The sequence below is a fragment of the Toxorhynchites rutilus genome, chromosome 2, assembly GCF_029784135.1.
Source record: "Toxorhynchites rutilus septentrionalis strain SRP chromosome 2, ASM2978413v1, whole genome shotgun sequence".
Lineage (NCBI taxonomy): Eukaryota > Metazoa > Arthropoda > Insecta > Diptera > Culicidae > Toxorhynchites > Toxorhynchites rutilus.
In genome coordinates this window covers 274,028,444-274,044,512 of record NC_073745.1, presented here as the reverse complement: position 1 = coordinate 274,044,512, position 16,069 = coordinate 274,028,444, and the positions used below count along the sequence as shown (strand labels likewise).

At 34.4% G+C, this 16,069-nt stretch overlaps 1 protein-coding gene across 10 annotated transcripts in view; it reads left to right on the top strand.

Moving 5' to 3' along the window:
* Positions 1 to 16,069, top strand: part of LOC129770360 (myb-like protein Q) — a 185,606-nt gene that overhangs the window by 133,147 nt on the left and 36,390 nt on the right. For 9 of the 10 annotated variants that reach the window (XM_055773144.1, XM_055773141.1, XM_055773150.1 and 6 more), the window contains one exon: positions 8,759 to 8,907. In XM_055773144.1, the coding sequence (XP_055629119.1) occupies positions 8,759 to 8,907 (149 nt within the window). Of the gene's footprint in view, positions 1 to 8,743; positions 8,908 to 16,069 lie in introns of all 10 variants that reach the window. The other variant, XM_055773148.1, reaches the window with a different exon arrangement.

The following is a 16,069-nucleotide window of genomic DNA, read 5'->3' as shown; positions in this document are numbered from 1 at the left end:
TTCACACAAGGAGGGTCGGTAGCATAGCACATCTCCAATATCGTCAGAAGCATTAGCAGTAGCAACAACAAAGGAGTTTCAATTTTCTTGGCATCCACAGGACAACCGTCACCCATTGCTTTCGTGTACTCGTTGTAAAAGTTGCTGAGGAATTATTGAACTACTTAGGTAAAATAATATTTCAAATATACTGTTAAAAATCTTACTTAAAAATTGAGTTTAAGTAGACAATTTTAATGTCCTAAAATAACTCCTTTCGATATATTTTAATATACTTTTCATACAATCGACGAAAAGTATAGAGGAACAGAGTGCGGAGTCGAATTTTTTTTGGAAGTGCTGTAACTTCGTGAAAAAAAAGATGTGATATACCTCATTTGGAAGATACAACTTTCAAGTTTTGAAACATTTCACGAATACTTTTTCATCTGTGTGTATGTAGATGCAGTGGTCAAAAATATCGGGAAGAAATAAAAAATCCATTTCTTTCCGTTTTTTCGAACATTTTGTAGACCCACACATTTGTTTGCTAACCAACTCAATAGCAAATCTAATTGACCTTATCAAGCAGCTCTCATTTTATTCCTAGAATATTCCTGTAGGACCTATCCATACAGAGATATTTATGTTTGAATGGAAAAATTACTTCTCCGTCTTTGATGTTGAATAATTCAGAAAATAATACAGTTTTGAAAACTTCACTAAATTCTGCATAAGGCTAGCTTGTTGCTTTGGAGAAAAACATTATTTGATTTTTTACATCGTACCAAAACAAGTACAAGTACCAAAAATACGTTTTTTGAAGAGTTCTAGAAAGCCCTATGTAAATTTGCAAATATTGCAGTAAGTTCTAATGTTTGCGGGTAAATTATGAGCCTAATGTTTCTCCTACACTTCTATGAACGTTTCATATTGATACGATCAACCGTGTTTTTAGCCGACCGATCAAAGTTTGGAGTGAATTTGAGGAACACTTCATCACAAGCTGCTCCTTGACAACAAAATGATATGCGTACCTCAAAATGGACGATTCGTAACTTTCGTTTTCATGAGTTTTTGGGTGTAGAATGTGTGTATATGTGGGAATGCATACGTATATATGTGAGTATCATCACTCCTTGCAATCATCAATACAATATTCCAAAAATTGAAGCTTCAAAATGAGATATATCCCATATCTATGCGTTGATTTTTCGTAAAGTTACAGCTTTTCAAAAATCTCTTAAAAAGTTCACCTCCGTACTATATTCCTCTAATTTTTCTGTCGAGTGTAGAAAACCTCCGCCTCCAGCAAAGTAGAAACATGAGCACCCAGAGCGGAAGAGTTGTTCTTTTGAGTTTGTTAGCATCAAATTAAATTTTTGAGTAATATTTTTAACAGAGATTTTTAATATTATTATATCTCCTAAAAAGTTCAATGATTTTCAAACACATTACCGTACATAGTATTTTAATCAGACATCTTGATTTCACATTACGATTTTTTGGAGAAAAAAGTTGAATGTTTCTGCACACGCCCTTATAAAAAATCAATAGTAATTGGTCATATGATAATGAATATTGTGATTTTGGGTAGTTGCCACCATATGGACAAGGTTTAGCAAAATGATGGAGAGGATCGGATCAGTCAGCCTAATTTAAATATCAGAATGGAGAACCTATTATTTAACCCTCCGTATACACCATTCATTATTTTATCCATACAGAACGCAGGAACCATCTCGTCTGAATCCACAGTTTTCAGCATATTTCATTCCACTTTGGCATCTCTTATTGTGATATGCACTGCCCAATTACTAATCACCATGCTTCTGCCATCATTGTTTCATTGATAGAGTGCAAAATCAATACATAATACTCATACTGAATGACCCTTTACAGAGTCCCAAAAATATGAAAGATATTAACTATGTAATTCTTCAAATTACATTAAAAATCAGTATGAAACAGATAGCCTACCGGAATCCTACGTCAACAATACGGTCGTGTCCCGAACACAATCCTCCTGGTACTTTTTTCATGAAATAGAACCCCTTTTTTCAAACCTAATTTTTTTTACACTGAGTAACCTAACACCCTTTTAATATGTGGCTATATTATTTTTGTTCTCTTTTTTCTTTTTTTTAGAAGTATTCGTTCAATATTTTCGAAACTCGGCATACGGGTTATTTTTTTTATCAACCTACCGCAAATTTCTATTTATTTCAAAATAGCTGAATTATAATACTGTTCACTCTCAGCGAAGTTGTTGATTGAAGTAACTTGTAGCTGTTGTATTGGTCAAAATAAGAGTTCTGAGCGTTTCTGATTGTTATATTTTGTAAATGAACCTTCATTTATATAGAAAGAAAAATATCACTAGGTGAAAAATTATATTTAAAAACTATGAATTTAAACCCTACTTTTTTCACAATTTTGTTCGTTTTAAAAGAAGAATCATCGACCTTTTTCTAAATCAAATATGGTTACATAGATAGATCCGTTCGACATTTCAGCACGAATGATAAAAAAAACTTTGTAAACTTTTAAAGTTATCGATCACGACAATTTGAAAAACATGATTTTATGAAAAACTTCAGTATTTAGATTGTACAAATTCAATAATTGTGGTAGCTGACCGATTAATCCGCAATTCGAACTCCTCCGGTATCCTCGTAGAGCTTTATTTTCTTCTTGACGTGCTTGACTTGACGTCCTTTATATAAGGGAAGGGTGGTAAAAACGGACACCTTAAGTAAACGTTGATTTTCTGTTGAAAATTTCACAAAAATATATAGCTATCTCACCACAAATTGATAGTCTAGGTCTTTTTTTTGTAATGAATGTGTCCGGCATCTTTGAAAAAATAAGAATTAGTCGGGAAAGATGAACACTAACTGAAAATTCAACTTTATGTACTCGATAAGTTTTAGAGGTCTCCAAATAAACTTTAAAAATGATCTAACTAGAAGGATTAACTAGAATCACCTAGAAGGGCTTGTAACTTTTCTCATTGTTTCATGTCTGAAATAGCTTACCACATTCGGAATGACAAATTCAGATTACGTTTTAAAAACCGCTCTGCTGATTTGTCCATGATATCTGGTTGCTCTTGCAAACGTAGTTAGTGGGCATCCATTAAAAAAGAAGGAAGAGATAATCAAATTGTTTTCAAAACAAAATGTTTTTCTTTCCCTTCGGTGGAGTGATCGTCTTACCCGACCTGAATAGTATTTTTTTCATCAATGTAAAAATCTGGAGTAAAAATGAGAAAATGAATACCTAAAAAAATACTCGATAACAATGAGAACCATATTTTCAGTAGACGAAAATTTACACCGAGCTGCTCCTTGTAGACTACTTTGTTGTTTTTATCTACAACTTCAACAGAAAGCCAGCTAGATGCTCACAGTAAGTGTCAAAAAAAATCATCAAAATTTGAAATTTATAAATATAATTCATCAATCATACACAGGTGTACATCTTTCCCACCCTGTCCGTCTTTACAGACTTTCCCCTATGTATTGATACAGCCATTCCATGCCGATACTAAAAACTGTTTCTTTTTTTTTCAAGAATGGTTTTGGTTTTTTTACATATCATATCCAGTAATCAGAGAAGTTTTTCCTTTCGTTTTGTGTTATTATCTTTCAAATCATTTTTCAAATCAAATCAAAAATCTCTACTCAAAAACAAAAAAAACGCCTCTCTAATTTTAGGATATAGTATGTAAAAACCCCAGCTTTGCAGAAAAAATATTGAAAAATAACGTAAGTAATAAACGACCAGGAGCTGCCAAACTATATGACAGCTATTGGTGCAAAGGCTAGTAACTTACTTATATTTTTAATGTGGTTGAAAATTGTACCACTCATTTTTTAAAAGCTATGTCCAAAAACTGAATTCAACTTTTTTTCGCAAGTTTAATAGTTTTTTGAAAGAAACTATCTCATTGGTTTTAATTTGATATGTCAATCATCTGAATCGGTCCAGTAGTTCAAAAGTTTTTTTTTGTGATGGAAAAAAGGGGAAAAATAATTTTTCGGACCATCGGTTTGAAAAATCATAACTCAAAATAAAAAAAAAACAAAGCCTCTCTGATTTTTGGATACGTTAGCTTTCAGTTTCTCAGCTTTCAAGGAGAAATATAAAACAATATGGCTCCCTCTAGTCCAAAACCATACAGGAAAAAACAAATACAATCAATAATGACAAAAACAAAATCCAAATTTAATATTTTTAATATTTTTTCGAAGAAGACAAGCTTATTGGCTTTAATTTGATATGTCGATCATCTGAGTCGGTCGAGTAGTTCAAAAGTTTAAAAGAATTTTTGAAAAAAGACATTTTTGGGAAAAAAGGAGAAGTTGGTTTTTTGTATCGCCCTAAAATAGAAACGGGAGCTCTAATGAAAAAAGTACGGGTCTAATGTTTTGCGATAAGGAACAAAACTATCACTTTTCACGAAAATCTGAGAACCACTATATTGGTTTGGCATGGTTTGGCTAAATATGTGAAAGTCGCAGTTTATAGATCTTTTGTCGTATTAATAAAAATGAATAAAAATTTTACGAGACAAATTCTAGGCTATGCCATTTTTAATCTCATATTCTTACTTAAAAGCTTAAAAAAATTATTTAAAATTAATTTTCTACTTCGGATTCTAATAAGTTATGTAAAATTAATGATTGTTCTTAATAAAGGTCACATGTGTAGTGAACATTTTTAAAAATTTCACTTATTTGTTGTATCTACACTTCTCAATTGCGGAGACCTCAAGCAGATCTCAATTTCTCCTATCGAGTGTCTGCCAGAGCTGCAATCCATCACCGTCAATGCTGACGGTGATGGATTACAAAAAAGCTGACCATAGTCACTCAATTCCTCTCACGGCACGTGAGATCCAAATATTCAGTAGTGATACTCACTCTTTTGTTTCTGACACCTAACCAAATGACGGTTGGTTCCAATGCCTCTCACTGCCGATCGCTCTGTTTACAACTTTACGTTACGAGAGCGGTGGTTGTGGCGTATGATGGTAGTAGAAATGTGAGTGATCAGACATTTCCAATCATTTTTGACAATCGCGACGGTTGTTTAAATTTGTTTGTTGAAGTAGAAGTTGTTGTTGTTGTTAGAGTGTCTAAATTTTTCGTTAGTTCCGAAGGAAAGTGCTGAAATGCAAATAGTGTTGTTACATTCAAGAAACAAACAAATGACAATCTTACATTCAAAATTTTCAGAATAACCTCCTAAGATAGACCGGCACTCTTGTTCCCAAGCAACGACTCCTAACTGCGGGAATAACCCGCGAAGTAGAATTGGCGCACAAAATCAATCTGCATGTAGAAAAATACTTTTCAATTACTCTTCTCAGCGCATCCTGGGTATCTTTGGTCAGCTAATCCACCTCGGACAAGACGAGTCTCATATTCACTCTACCCGCTGGGATCAATTTGCTTGATCAAATCCGACACGACCACCCTGTTATATATCCCGGCAACCGATGAATTCAACTCGATATGGTAATTACTGCTGATGGTCCTGATTTCCACCTTCTGGTTCGCGGGCGTTGTGAAGTTTATTATATCATTGCGTAGCCGTTCCGCGCCCGATTGGTAGTTTCCGCAGCAGACACATGATGCGAGTTTTCTTACTGGCCTGGAAGGACCGTAGAACATGTGGGAAGTCTCCCTGGGAGCAAAGATTAATCAGACGCGTAACTTGCGTTTTGTGGCAGTCCAGTTTGGACAGCTGGCGCGGTCGGTAGCGGTCAACCCAGAGAGACATAGTACACAAAACTATTTGATGTATAATGTATACAAAAATACTTGGTGACTTGTCATTTTCGTGTTGGCCTTTGTCAGAGTAAATGTCATCATCTCCAGAGATGCCAGATGATTTTTTGTGAAAGCCTTCGACAAAAAACTGAAATGTTGATGTGTATAAATGGCAGATATTTTTGTAACCGCGAGAATAGCAAAGTAATGTATGAAAAAAGGGGTTGTTAGCGCAAGGAATCAAGTCATAAAGAGTAGAAATACCATATCCCTGCAGTCTGCAACTGAAAATATAAGTCTGCAACAGAATAGACAGGACACTAAATATCAGTAAAATTGCGAACATGTCTGCAGATTTAGTATCCTTGCAATGATTAGAAACAAATTTGGTAACAAAATCGAAGTCGAACGGGTTACAAAATGCATCATTTTGCTAATTTCAAACCCGATCGGGAGCCGGAATAGAGGGGATACGTGTTATTCCACAAACTAAGTACTAATACAAATGACACGTGTATTACTACGTAGAGTCGGCGAAGTGCCGCTAAAAACGTTAAGGCCGTCTGAAAAGTTGAAAAGAAAATACATGCCTGAAAACACAATATTCTTCAAATTGTATTTAAAATGAAACTGTATATTCACATCTGGCATCCCTAGTCACGAAGAACGAACACAAAGAGGCGAATGTTGTGAATATCGCCAAACACCAAACCATCAGCTAGACTTTTGAGTGTCGCACTATTCTGACATTTCAGCGACAGGACACTCAGCAAGGAGCTCGGATTTCTACTGTCAAGTAGAAGCTCGCCATGTGTTAGTGTTGTGATAATACTCTTCTCACACTATTGGACTGGCTTTGGGATGGTCACCAAAGATAATCGTTGCACAACATTTGTTGATTATCTTTGTGTGAGTACCATCACTTGATTCTCACGACAAATCGCAGCTCTGGTGTCTGCTCCATTCATTGAACGGAAAATTTAACTTCCGTTACATCAGTCTCTATGCTCACTCAACATTCCAGTTGTCGATTCCAGCGGTCGTCACGTAATGTTTTTTCCGATGCTTTTCCGTATAAAAATATTTTTCCGATGAAATCAATAACAAAAATGTTGAAAATTTTTGAAAGAATAAGCGAAGAAAAAATGTTTCCCATCTTTCGATTCATTCCCAAAAAGAAGACGAGCAATCGACTTGTGCAATATCTGGTTTTTTTTTAATATCACACGATTGATCTCTGAAAAGCGACCTCTGATTTCAATGTTTCTTTTGTTTTGATCTTAATTATTTCATGAACCAATAACCATAAACGAACAAAAAATGGAGAAATTCTGAACAAACTATAATTATTTATATTTGAAACCGTACTTTCAATGGAAAAGCCAAAAGGAAAAAGAGTATGTTGCTTGAATCTGTGATTCCTGAATCGTTTCCTGTTTGTCTAGGGCTCTTACATTAGTTTCAATAAGGAATTCCAACGCGTATGTACCTACTTAAAAGAATCAATAATTGCATTACATAGCAGTACACTGGATATCATTAGGTGAGGCACGAATAACTAAAAATTTCTAAGAATTTCCAAAAGAAGTATCGCCACTACAAACAGACAAACGAAAATTTCTGTATTAATCATTATTCCAATAGCTAATGGCCCAACAACGGAATCGAACAAGATCTTATTGATCTACCATAAGAATCATTATAATATTGCAATGATACCATCTCTAATTTGAATAATACCTGCCGTTGTGATTCGAAAATTGATTCCTAATCAAATTATTTCACATTTTCATCGTCATCTTTCAGAGAAGAGAACATAAATCGAAAACAAAAATCAACTACTTTTCCAACGTGAACCCATAATCTCTCATTTTAGAAGATCTGCACGCATTTCTTCAGTGAACAATACGTTAGCGACGATTCGACGCAGTGCAACCGACTAACGACTAACACTGAATGGGAACCGTCGATGAAAACAAGTGGCCATCAAAAGCTTAACATAAACAACCAACTAACACACACTCGCCGATGGTGGGCCTGAAGAACCTGTCCCTGCCTCCTCTAGACCGACCCCTCACACGCGAACACGCAAGAAGTCGAACCACTAGTGCGCACATAACCCCGGAGGGGAGCGCACACACGCTGAATTCCTAACTTGGAACTCGGTCTCTAGGGTCGCTTTGGAACACGGGGATGGATGCGGACAATGGCGGCGGAGAAGGCGCTGGGAGGCCACAATTTCACTTTCGCTTTCAGTCGGACGGAATTGAGCGTTATGTTGTGTTTTCCCTCCTCTTTTATTTTCTTTCTTTCCTCCTTTGCTGTGTTTACCTTTTGCTTTTGTTGGGATTGTTGTTGTTGTTGCCGCGTGGATTTATTACGTTTCGATTCAATCGGCCGGCGGTTTGGATTGTGCGAATTGACTTAGACAAAAAAAAAGCGCAAGTGGAGAGTCAATGGGAAGACGTTTCCTTCGATCGTCTGCCTTCCGCGAGATATTCTGCTTTGCCGCGGGTGATGTTTTTTTCCTCCTCTTCCATCTCTATTCGAGAAAACAAAAGGTGCGGTAATAGTTGATGAGATTTATTACACCGTTAACGTTTTCTCGTGTGAATTGCGAGCTCTCGCGTGCGATGTACTTGTTGAGATTTATGAGCAGTTGTTCATTCTGCTTTCGGTGTTTGCCTTTCCGACCACTTCCCCGATCATCGCAAATGTTCGTCACAGAGTGCGACGAAGCACTTAGAAATTGCAGACATATTTTGGGGGCAATTAAATGTACATTTACTAGCGACCGAAATTTCGACAATTATCTGTCTTTTTTCGTTCCTTTCGTTTGTTCCTTCTTTCCTGTGTGTAATTTCTAACACCAACACCGCTCTCTCCCTCGACACATCGTTTGTGAGTTTGCTGAGTTTGTCTTCATGTTTGTTTGCTAATTACCGATTATTATTTGCAACAAACAAATCTATAATTAATAGTAGTCTTTCTATTTTCAGGTAAATCAAGCAATAACAAAGACATCTGCGGCGACGACAAACACAAAGAGGATGGCGACCCGTGGAACGTCGAGGCGCAGGCGGCTTTCCTGGGACCGAACCTGTGGGACAAAACGCTACCATACGACTCTGATCTCAAAGTGCACCAAGTGAGTAGCGTATTCGCGCGAAATCGTACGATTTTTTTTTTGTATGCCTTCATCTTTAGGATTCTCAATTCTGCTGTTATGAATTAGTTGAGCTACTCAGTTTTGAATTGGTAATGATATTGCTCATCGTTGTCCCTGTGCTCTATACTACCGTTCTACGCATAGTTGTCCTATGTTCCAAAATCAGCAACTGATAAAAACGCATTCAAAGTTATCTAGCATATTTGTCTACCAGAAGCTTTAAGCATTTAGGTTTAACAATGCACTGGGATTTTTATTTGCAGAAAACTCTTGTTTTATAAAATGTGAAAAGATCCCCACATTTGAATCAATCAGTCTCGGTTACGGGTTTAAAAATTCATGGTGGGACAGTTATGCCTAGAATATCAACATGGGACAATTGTGCTTGATGCTGTTTTTCTAAAAGCTGGGAACAAACTATAACTTTATTTTTATGTTTTTCAGGAAGATTAGGTATAAATTCATCATTTTATGACGAAAATTTAAAATTGTCAAAAAGTAACATGGGACAACTATGCTTAGAACGCCAGTATAGAAACTACAATTGAAGTACAATTGAGGAACAATCAAGCACACCACAGTCATAATTCACATGTCTTTCTTTCTCTCTCAAAGAACCCCTTTCTTGGTACTGAATTCTGTCTGTTCGAAAATTATTATTCCCTGCTTTATTTATAGTTATAAGCCATTTCATAGATTGTACTAACATGTAATATGATTGCAACATAAACTGATTTAGTTATAGATGGAATTGAACTCTTGAACCGTTGATCCCTAACGGAAGGTTTCCATGAAGCATTGAGAAGAATCAATTGGAACATCTGAATTCTGCGTTGATTTCATCCTATGTGTAGCCTTGGTCAGATCAGATACAATTTGAGTTACTTGCTTCAGTAGAACATTCTCTTTTGTCTAGTGCAAACGATTTACTTAACATGTCCGATTTCATACAAAGAAGGGAGAGTGAAAATGATCTCTTGATTGTTGGTATCGTAGATCCTTTCATGGCTCTGTGATAACAAAAAACGACTACAATCAATAATTACGAAAAAAAAAATCCATTTTTTGCTGATCATTTTTTTTTTAACAAAAGACTAGCTTCTCATTGGCTTCAATTTGATATGTCGATCATCTTAAACAGTTCAGTGGTTCAAAAGTTATGATTTTTTTAAAAAAGGAAAATAACGGGTCTAATGTTTTGCGATAAAGAGCAAAATTACCACTTTTGACGAAAATCTGAGATCCATTATATCGGTTTGGCATGGAATGGCTGATCTAGGTAAAATAACTTTTTAAGTTACATCGTTAGAAAATCTTACTCAAAAATTGAATTAAATCAATGAAATCTAAATTTCTCTGACGAGAATATTCGTCATATTTTGATTGATGTCCCGTGTGACTTTTTCCTCAAATTGCAGCTTCGAGGGAACCGTTTTGACAGCATTGAAGATATATAAACGAATTCGCAGCGTAGACTGAAGACAATTCCTGAATAAAAAAAAATTACACAAGTGTTTCCATGACTGGATTGTTGGAAAAAAGTGTATTGCTTCAGGAGGGGCCTATTTTGAGGGCGATAATATAAATTTAGATGATAAGTAAAGCATTTCCTTCAAAAACACAAATTCTCGGTATATATTTGATAGAATGCATTGTATGTTTTATTCGCCAAAACACCAGCTGCATTATATCTTTTATTCGCACGTTTTATTTTTACTTAAAAGCCGAAAACAACGAATTTCTGTTATCAAGATACACTATAGGCAAATTTTACAGGTTTTTTTTAAATTTGTTTTAGTTGGTAAACATTCTGTAATCTTTTTTGATAACTTATTTATTTTATTCGTTTAAAGTTTCGCTTATGGAATACTGCTAAAAGAGTTTTACTTAAAGAAAAAAAAATTAATTTAAAAATAGTGATTAAATTTAATGTTCCCACTTCAAAAATCAATATGTTTTCAATGAATTTCGATATTCCTCACTCGATTGTTTATGTTTTGACATTTCGACATGTTTTGAGGCAAACGGCTCGACCTGGTGCATTTGTACACGTGATCGCATTTGACTCAGTTAAAAAAAATTATACAAAAACGAAATTTTGAAATTCAGTTTAAATGATTTCAATGGTCTTGTGTATCCGAAATTGGTGGTTAGGGGGGCACATTATTTTTCCTATCAGTGTATGGTTCTTACGTGATCAACGTTCTACGAGTTCTGTCAACGTTTCTGTATACTGTTCTTTGAACATGTAATAGCTATCCTTATCGTAAAGCTCTCGTGGGGGTTTAATGCTATTTCAATAATCTATAACAGGTCTTGCTCTCTTTGCCACTCGGTTGAGAGTACCGTAAACCGGTGGCAAATTGATGACGATTTTCAAAAAAATGTTAATATTTCCAAACCGTTTTTTTTTTTGCCTATAACCAATTTTTTTAAAAACCAGTACTGTACCTTGAGGTCACAAAATGTTAAGAAAATGTTTCGTTGAAAAATTTTTTTATGTGTTAGTGTGGAAAATTTTTAGCGGAGATTTTCAAAACACACCTTTGGGGTGAAATTGATCAATGTTTTTTTTTATTATTTTCTAGTTTAATTTTTACGCAAATGTATACAAATTCACTGATTTCTTTACCTATGGTCATATAAATGATAGTTCAATGCTTTGAGGATATAAAAACTTTTTCAATCACATGATGGAATTTGGTTCTGGTCATAAAATGGTTACTTTCCACGTAATCCTGATCCGGAACATATCCGGGTTACGTCAATGAGGTTATATTCGCCCCGGCGATCCATTTGCCCCCAGATGACGGTATCACCAACGGTGTCATAGAGACCATGAGATGTTTCAAAAGAGTACCACACTGCTTCCAATTTATTCTTAAACTAGAGGCTAGCTTTTTTGGCTTGTGTGTCTTAGCTTTATCTGCCGAAAACAGTCTTCTTTTCTCAAGAACAAAAAAAGTCTTTGACAGTAAGTGGAGTTTTCGTGCTGCGCTTTCCAGTCAGGCGCATAAAGAGCGTTTGCACAATATCAGTGTCGATCCCAGCTCCCAAAGAAATTCGACTAGAAAGTAGTCACATTTTGTAAAACATCCGAAAACAAACCGTAAATATTTGAATTTTTTTAATTTTGTAACTGTCAGTCCCAGTCAGTCAGCGTTTTCCTACTAGAAAGCTCAACGTCGGCCCCTAGGGACTGACGTGGGGCTCAACGTGTTAATGCATCTCAGAATGATCATTGAAATAATTTTCATGCAACAATCTGCTCAATCTAAAACCATAAGACCTACAAAATGTTGGTCATAGAGAGAAATGTAGGAAATCGATCAAGTTTTTATTAAATGACATCGAACAATTAAACAAAAATTCCATTCAAAAAAATATTTTGAAAATTAGAATTCTTTTTTCTCAAAAGCATACTTTTTCAATTCTAAAAAAAATGAATAGCCTATACAATTACCAATTAATGTGCGGTGGCCTTGCCGGACTATACCGCAGATAAGCGAGCTTCTACTGCTTAACTTTTTCTTGTTTTCTTTGCAAAATTACTACTAAAATTTTACTCGTAGCATTGTTATGTGTGAATTATCGCGATTGACATGATCTGCAAACTTTTTTTCTATTTAGAAAAATATCAAGAACAATTCAAACGCCAGATTTTGCACAAAAATGTTACAGGTAAAAATATTTTTTCGGGGGTCTTTTAAAAAAATGCCATATATTCCAGAAACTATGAAAGGTAGAATGTTGACGTCTTCGACCAAAGCCCATATTTTGATAAAATCAAAAACTTTGTCGAATACACTATATCGCTATCTTGATTTCAACAATATTAGAATTAGTAGTATTTTTTTCAGAAAAAAACACGAAAAAGTTGTTAGAAAAACCAATTTTCCTGTAAAAGTGCCCATCTTACGAGGTATGTATAACTTATTGCTTATTTTATGGACTATTCATATTTTTTTGAAAATATTAAAAAATGCGTTTTTGAGAAATATGTATTTAAATTTTAAAAATATTTTTATAGAAACTTTTTTGGATCTTTCTATGACAACTTAAACAATTTCCTATATTTCAGTCTTTTTTAAAATAATTGTAGGCTTTTTTTGAGCTAGAAATTACCAAAGTTCAAGTTAAAAAACATTGATACTTTCCAAAAAGTAGTTGAACTCATTGTGAGTTAAAAACTTTGCTCATATATTAAACAAAAATTGGTTCTGTACTATTGAGGACAATCTGCCTAAAACTATGAATTGTTGAAGTGAATACTTGCAATCGCAATCAATAAACCTAATTCAACAGCAGGAATTGTAATCGAAATAAATTTATTGGAAATGCGTCATTCTTCCTCGTTTGACGAGTGTCTTAAATGGTTTCGAATCACGTTTAGGAATGTGATGAGACAAAACACTTCTCCAGCAGAAAATTTTGGATTTTTCTCAGCATGAGGTTCAACTGGATAGCAGATTATCTCGATCTGATGTTGTTCTAGGAATTCTTTCTGCGATTCACCAACCAAATGAATTGAGTATTCTAAATTTGAAATCATGAGTTTTCGGGTGAAAAAACACCAATAACTTTGAGTAGGATTAAGTTATGAACAAATTCTGCATTCCAAAAGTTTGCCTTGATAAGCTCTTAAAGTCAACTGAAAACAGTTTTGATGTAAAATTTGAAATTCAAAAGTTAGAACAAAAAAAAAAGCTTTTTCATGGTCACACTATACAATATTGAAAAAAGCGCCAAGTCGGTTATATTAAAAGATAGGAAAAATAACTTTGTCTAGTTGATTAAAATAAATGGGGCTAAAAGATTGTCGAACTGTGTTTACCTCTATATATAGAAGTAACAAAGTTTTATTTTTTATTTCACCTAAATTTTTAGTTACCCTATTTTCGACATCATAAAAAAGAGCGCTCAATTGTATGTAACAACTTTGTCGAAGGCAGTTTTTGTCTTGAAAATAACGATCTTCGACAAAGTTGTTTTTAGCGATTTTTCTTCAAGCTGAATTAGAGTGATTATGAAAAAAACGGTTTTTTGATTCAACTTTTATATTTTAAAATCTACACCGAAACTGTCTTTGGAACTCTTTTAGAGATGATGAAGACTAATATTTTTCAATGCAGAATATGTAAATATCTTAATCCTACTGAAGATGACAGAAAACAACCTAGTTTTGAAAATTTACATTAAATAGAGTCAAATATGCGCTATTAAATTCCGCCAATGAACATTCTTCGTGTTTGCCCCAGAAAGAACGACAAACAAATTAAGAGACTTTTTTTTTGCAAAAGAAATATCAATAACTTTGAAAAGATTGAGATCTTTACAAGATCTGCATCGCAAAATGTTTGTCTTGGTAAGATCCAATAGTCTTCGAAAGACAGTTTGCATATAGATTTTGAAATATAAAAGTTAGAGGAAAAACCGTTTTATTTTCATTGTGATCCTAATGTAACATATAACAAAAGCGTTAGTTCAGTTGTATTGAAAGATATTTTGCTTAAAATAACTGAGACTACAATATTGTCGAACTATGTTTAGCTCTATCTATAAATATAAGAAAGTTTTTTTTTTTATTTTACCTAAAATGTTGGTCACTCCATATTTGATAACATAAAATGAGCGCTACATCATATGGAACAATTTTATCGAAGACAGTTTTTGTCTAAAGAATAACTGTCGAGCTTTAGATGCAAATTTCCAATTAAATTCGTTCCCTGGACCTTTGTGCATTGGAAGCTACATCAAAATGGAAAATTGTCATTTCTGAGTCTTCAAGAATCCAAGGAAGATGCAGTAGATGCCAATGCACTCTCAACGAGTCATAGTTTTGTGTGAATTATGTGCCAGGGATGACAGATGACAGGGATGACAGTTCTTTTCTCAAAATGATACTGAAAACGCCGTTACTATGTATGGATCCAGGCCGCATAATTTCACGTTTCGGAGTCACCCATTGGAGGCCCAATCAGTACGATTTAACACCATGAGATTTTTGACTCTTGGAATACGGCAAGTGGAGGGTCTAAGTAAATCATCCCCAAATAAGTTCAACTCTGAAAACAAACATTGACCGTTCGAGTACGGAACAAAATATGCCAAAATGCGAATGAGTTTGGTTATATTCATAAAAGCTTTAGTTTTTCAAGTGTCATTATTTAAATCCAACCAAAAATTGATTAGCAATGAGCGATAGAATCTAGGCTTTTTCAATCTGTACCCCCAATATGTTCCTGAAAGACAAAATCCTATGTTAAAAAGGTGCTCCCTGTAATAACAAGAGGAAAGAGACGAGACTGTAATTTGGGTTCTGCCAAATCCCACACCTCTATTTAAAACTCCTTATATTTCTGAATAACATGTTACTCTTGAATACAATCTATTTTCTACTTCAAATGACTATGAAAATAAAACCGGTTGATATAGCTGAATATCCTACTAAAACAAATCAATTTCAAACAAATTTATGTTGACAGTACGATAGTCTAGTGTTTATACACAAAAAAGTTCATCAATCTGAATCGAAGTAAGTATTGGACAGTCCTCATGAAAACAGTCTGCTTCACACAACACAAACACTCCAATAGAGTTTTTTTTTCAAATTCAATTATTCTTTTAGTTAGCACTACTTCAGAATAAGTCGATCGAGACTATTATCTAATATCAAATCGAGAAGTAACACGATAGTTTTTTAAAAGAAGAAGAACCTTCACTCTATAGAGGTTGGTCCACATCATCCAAATGTGTTTCCTACTTCAGAGATATTTGTGATATTTGGAAAATCCACGTGATTAAATATAAAGATAAAAAGTGTTGATGAGAGATCGTAGAGTAAGACCGTTGGAAGCTAAATTGACGGAACCAGAATACTGTAACAACTATATTGGATATGGGCACTCGTACTCCCAGATTTATCACCCAGCGATTATTTCCTATTTGCAAATATTGAAAAAATTAGATTGGCAAGAATTCAACTTTATCGATGAGGGTTTTGTTGAAAGAAACACGCATTTTTAATAATTCAAGGAATCTTATGTGTCTTTGTTATAAATCTAAAGACCTTGGAAAGTAAAATATGTTTTTCGACAAAATCAAACTTCAAACATTCGCCATCATATTATCTGCTTATTAC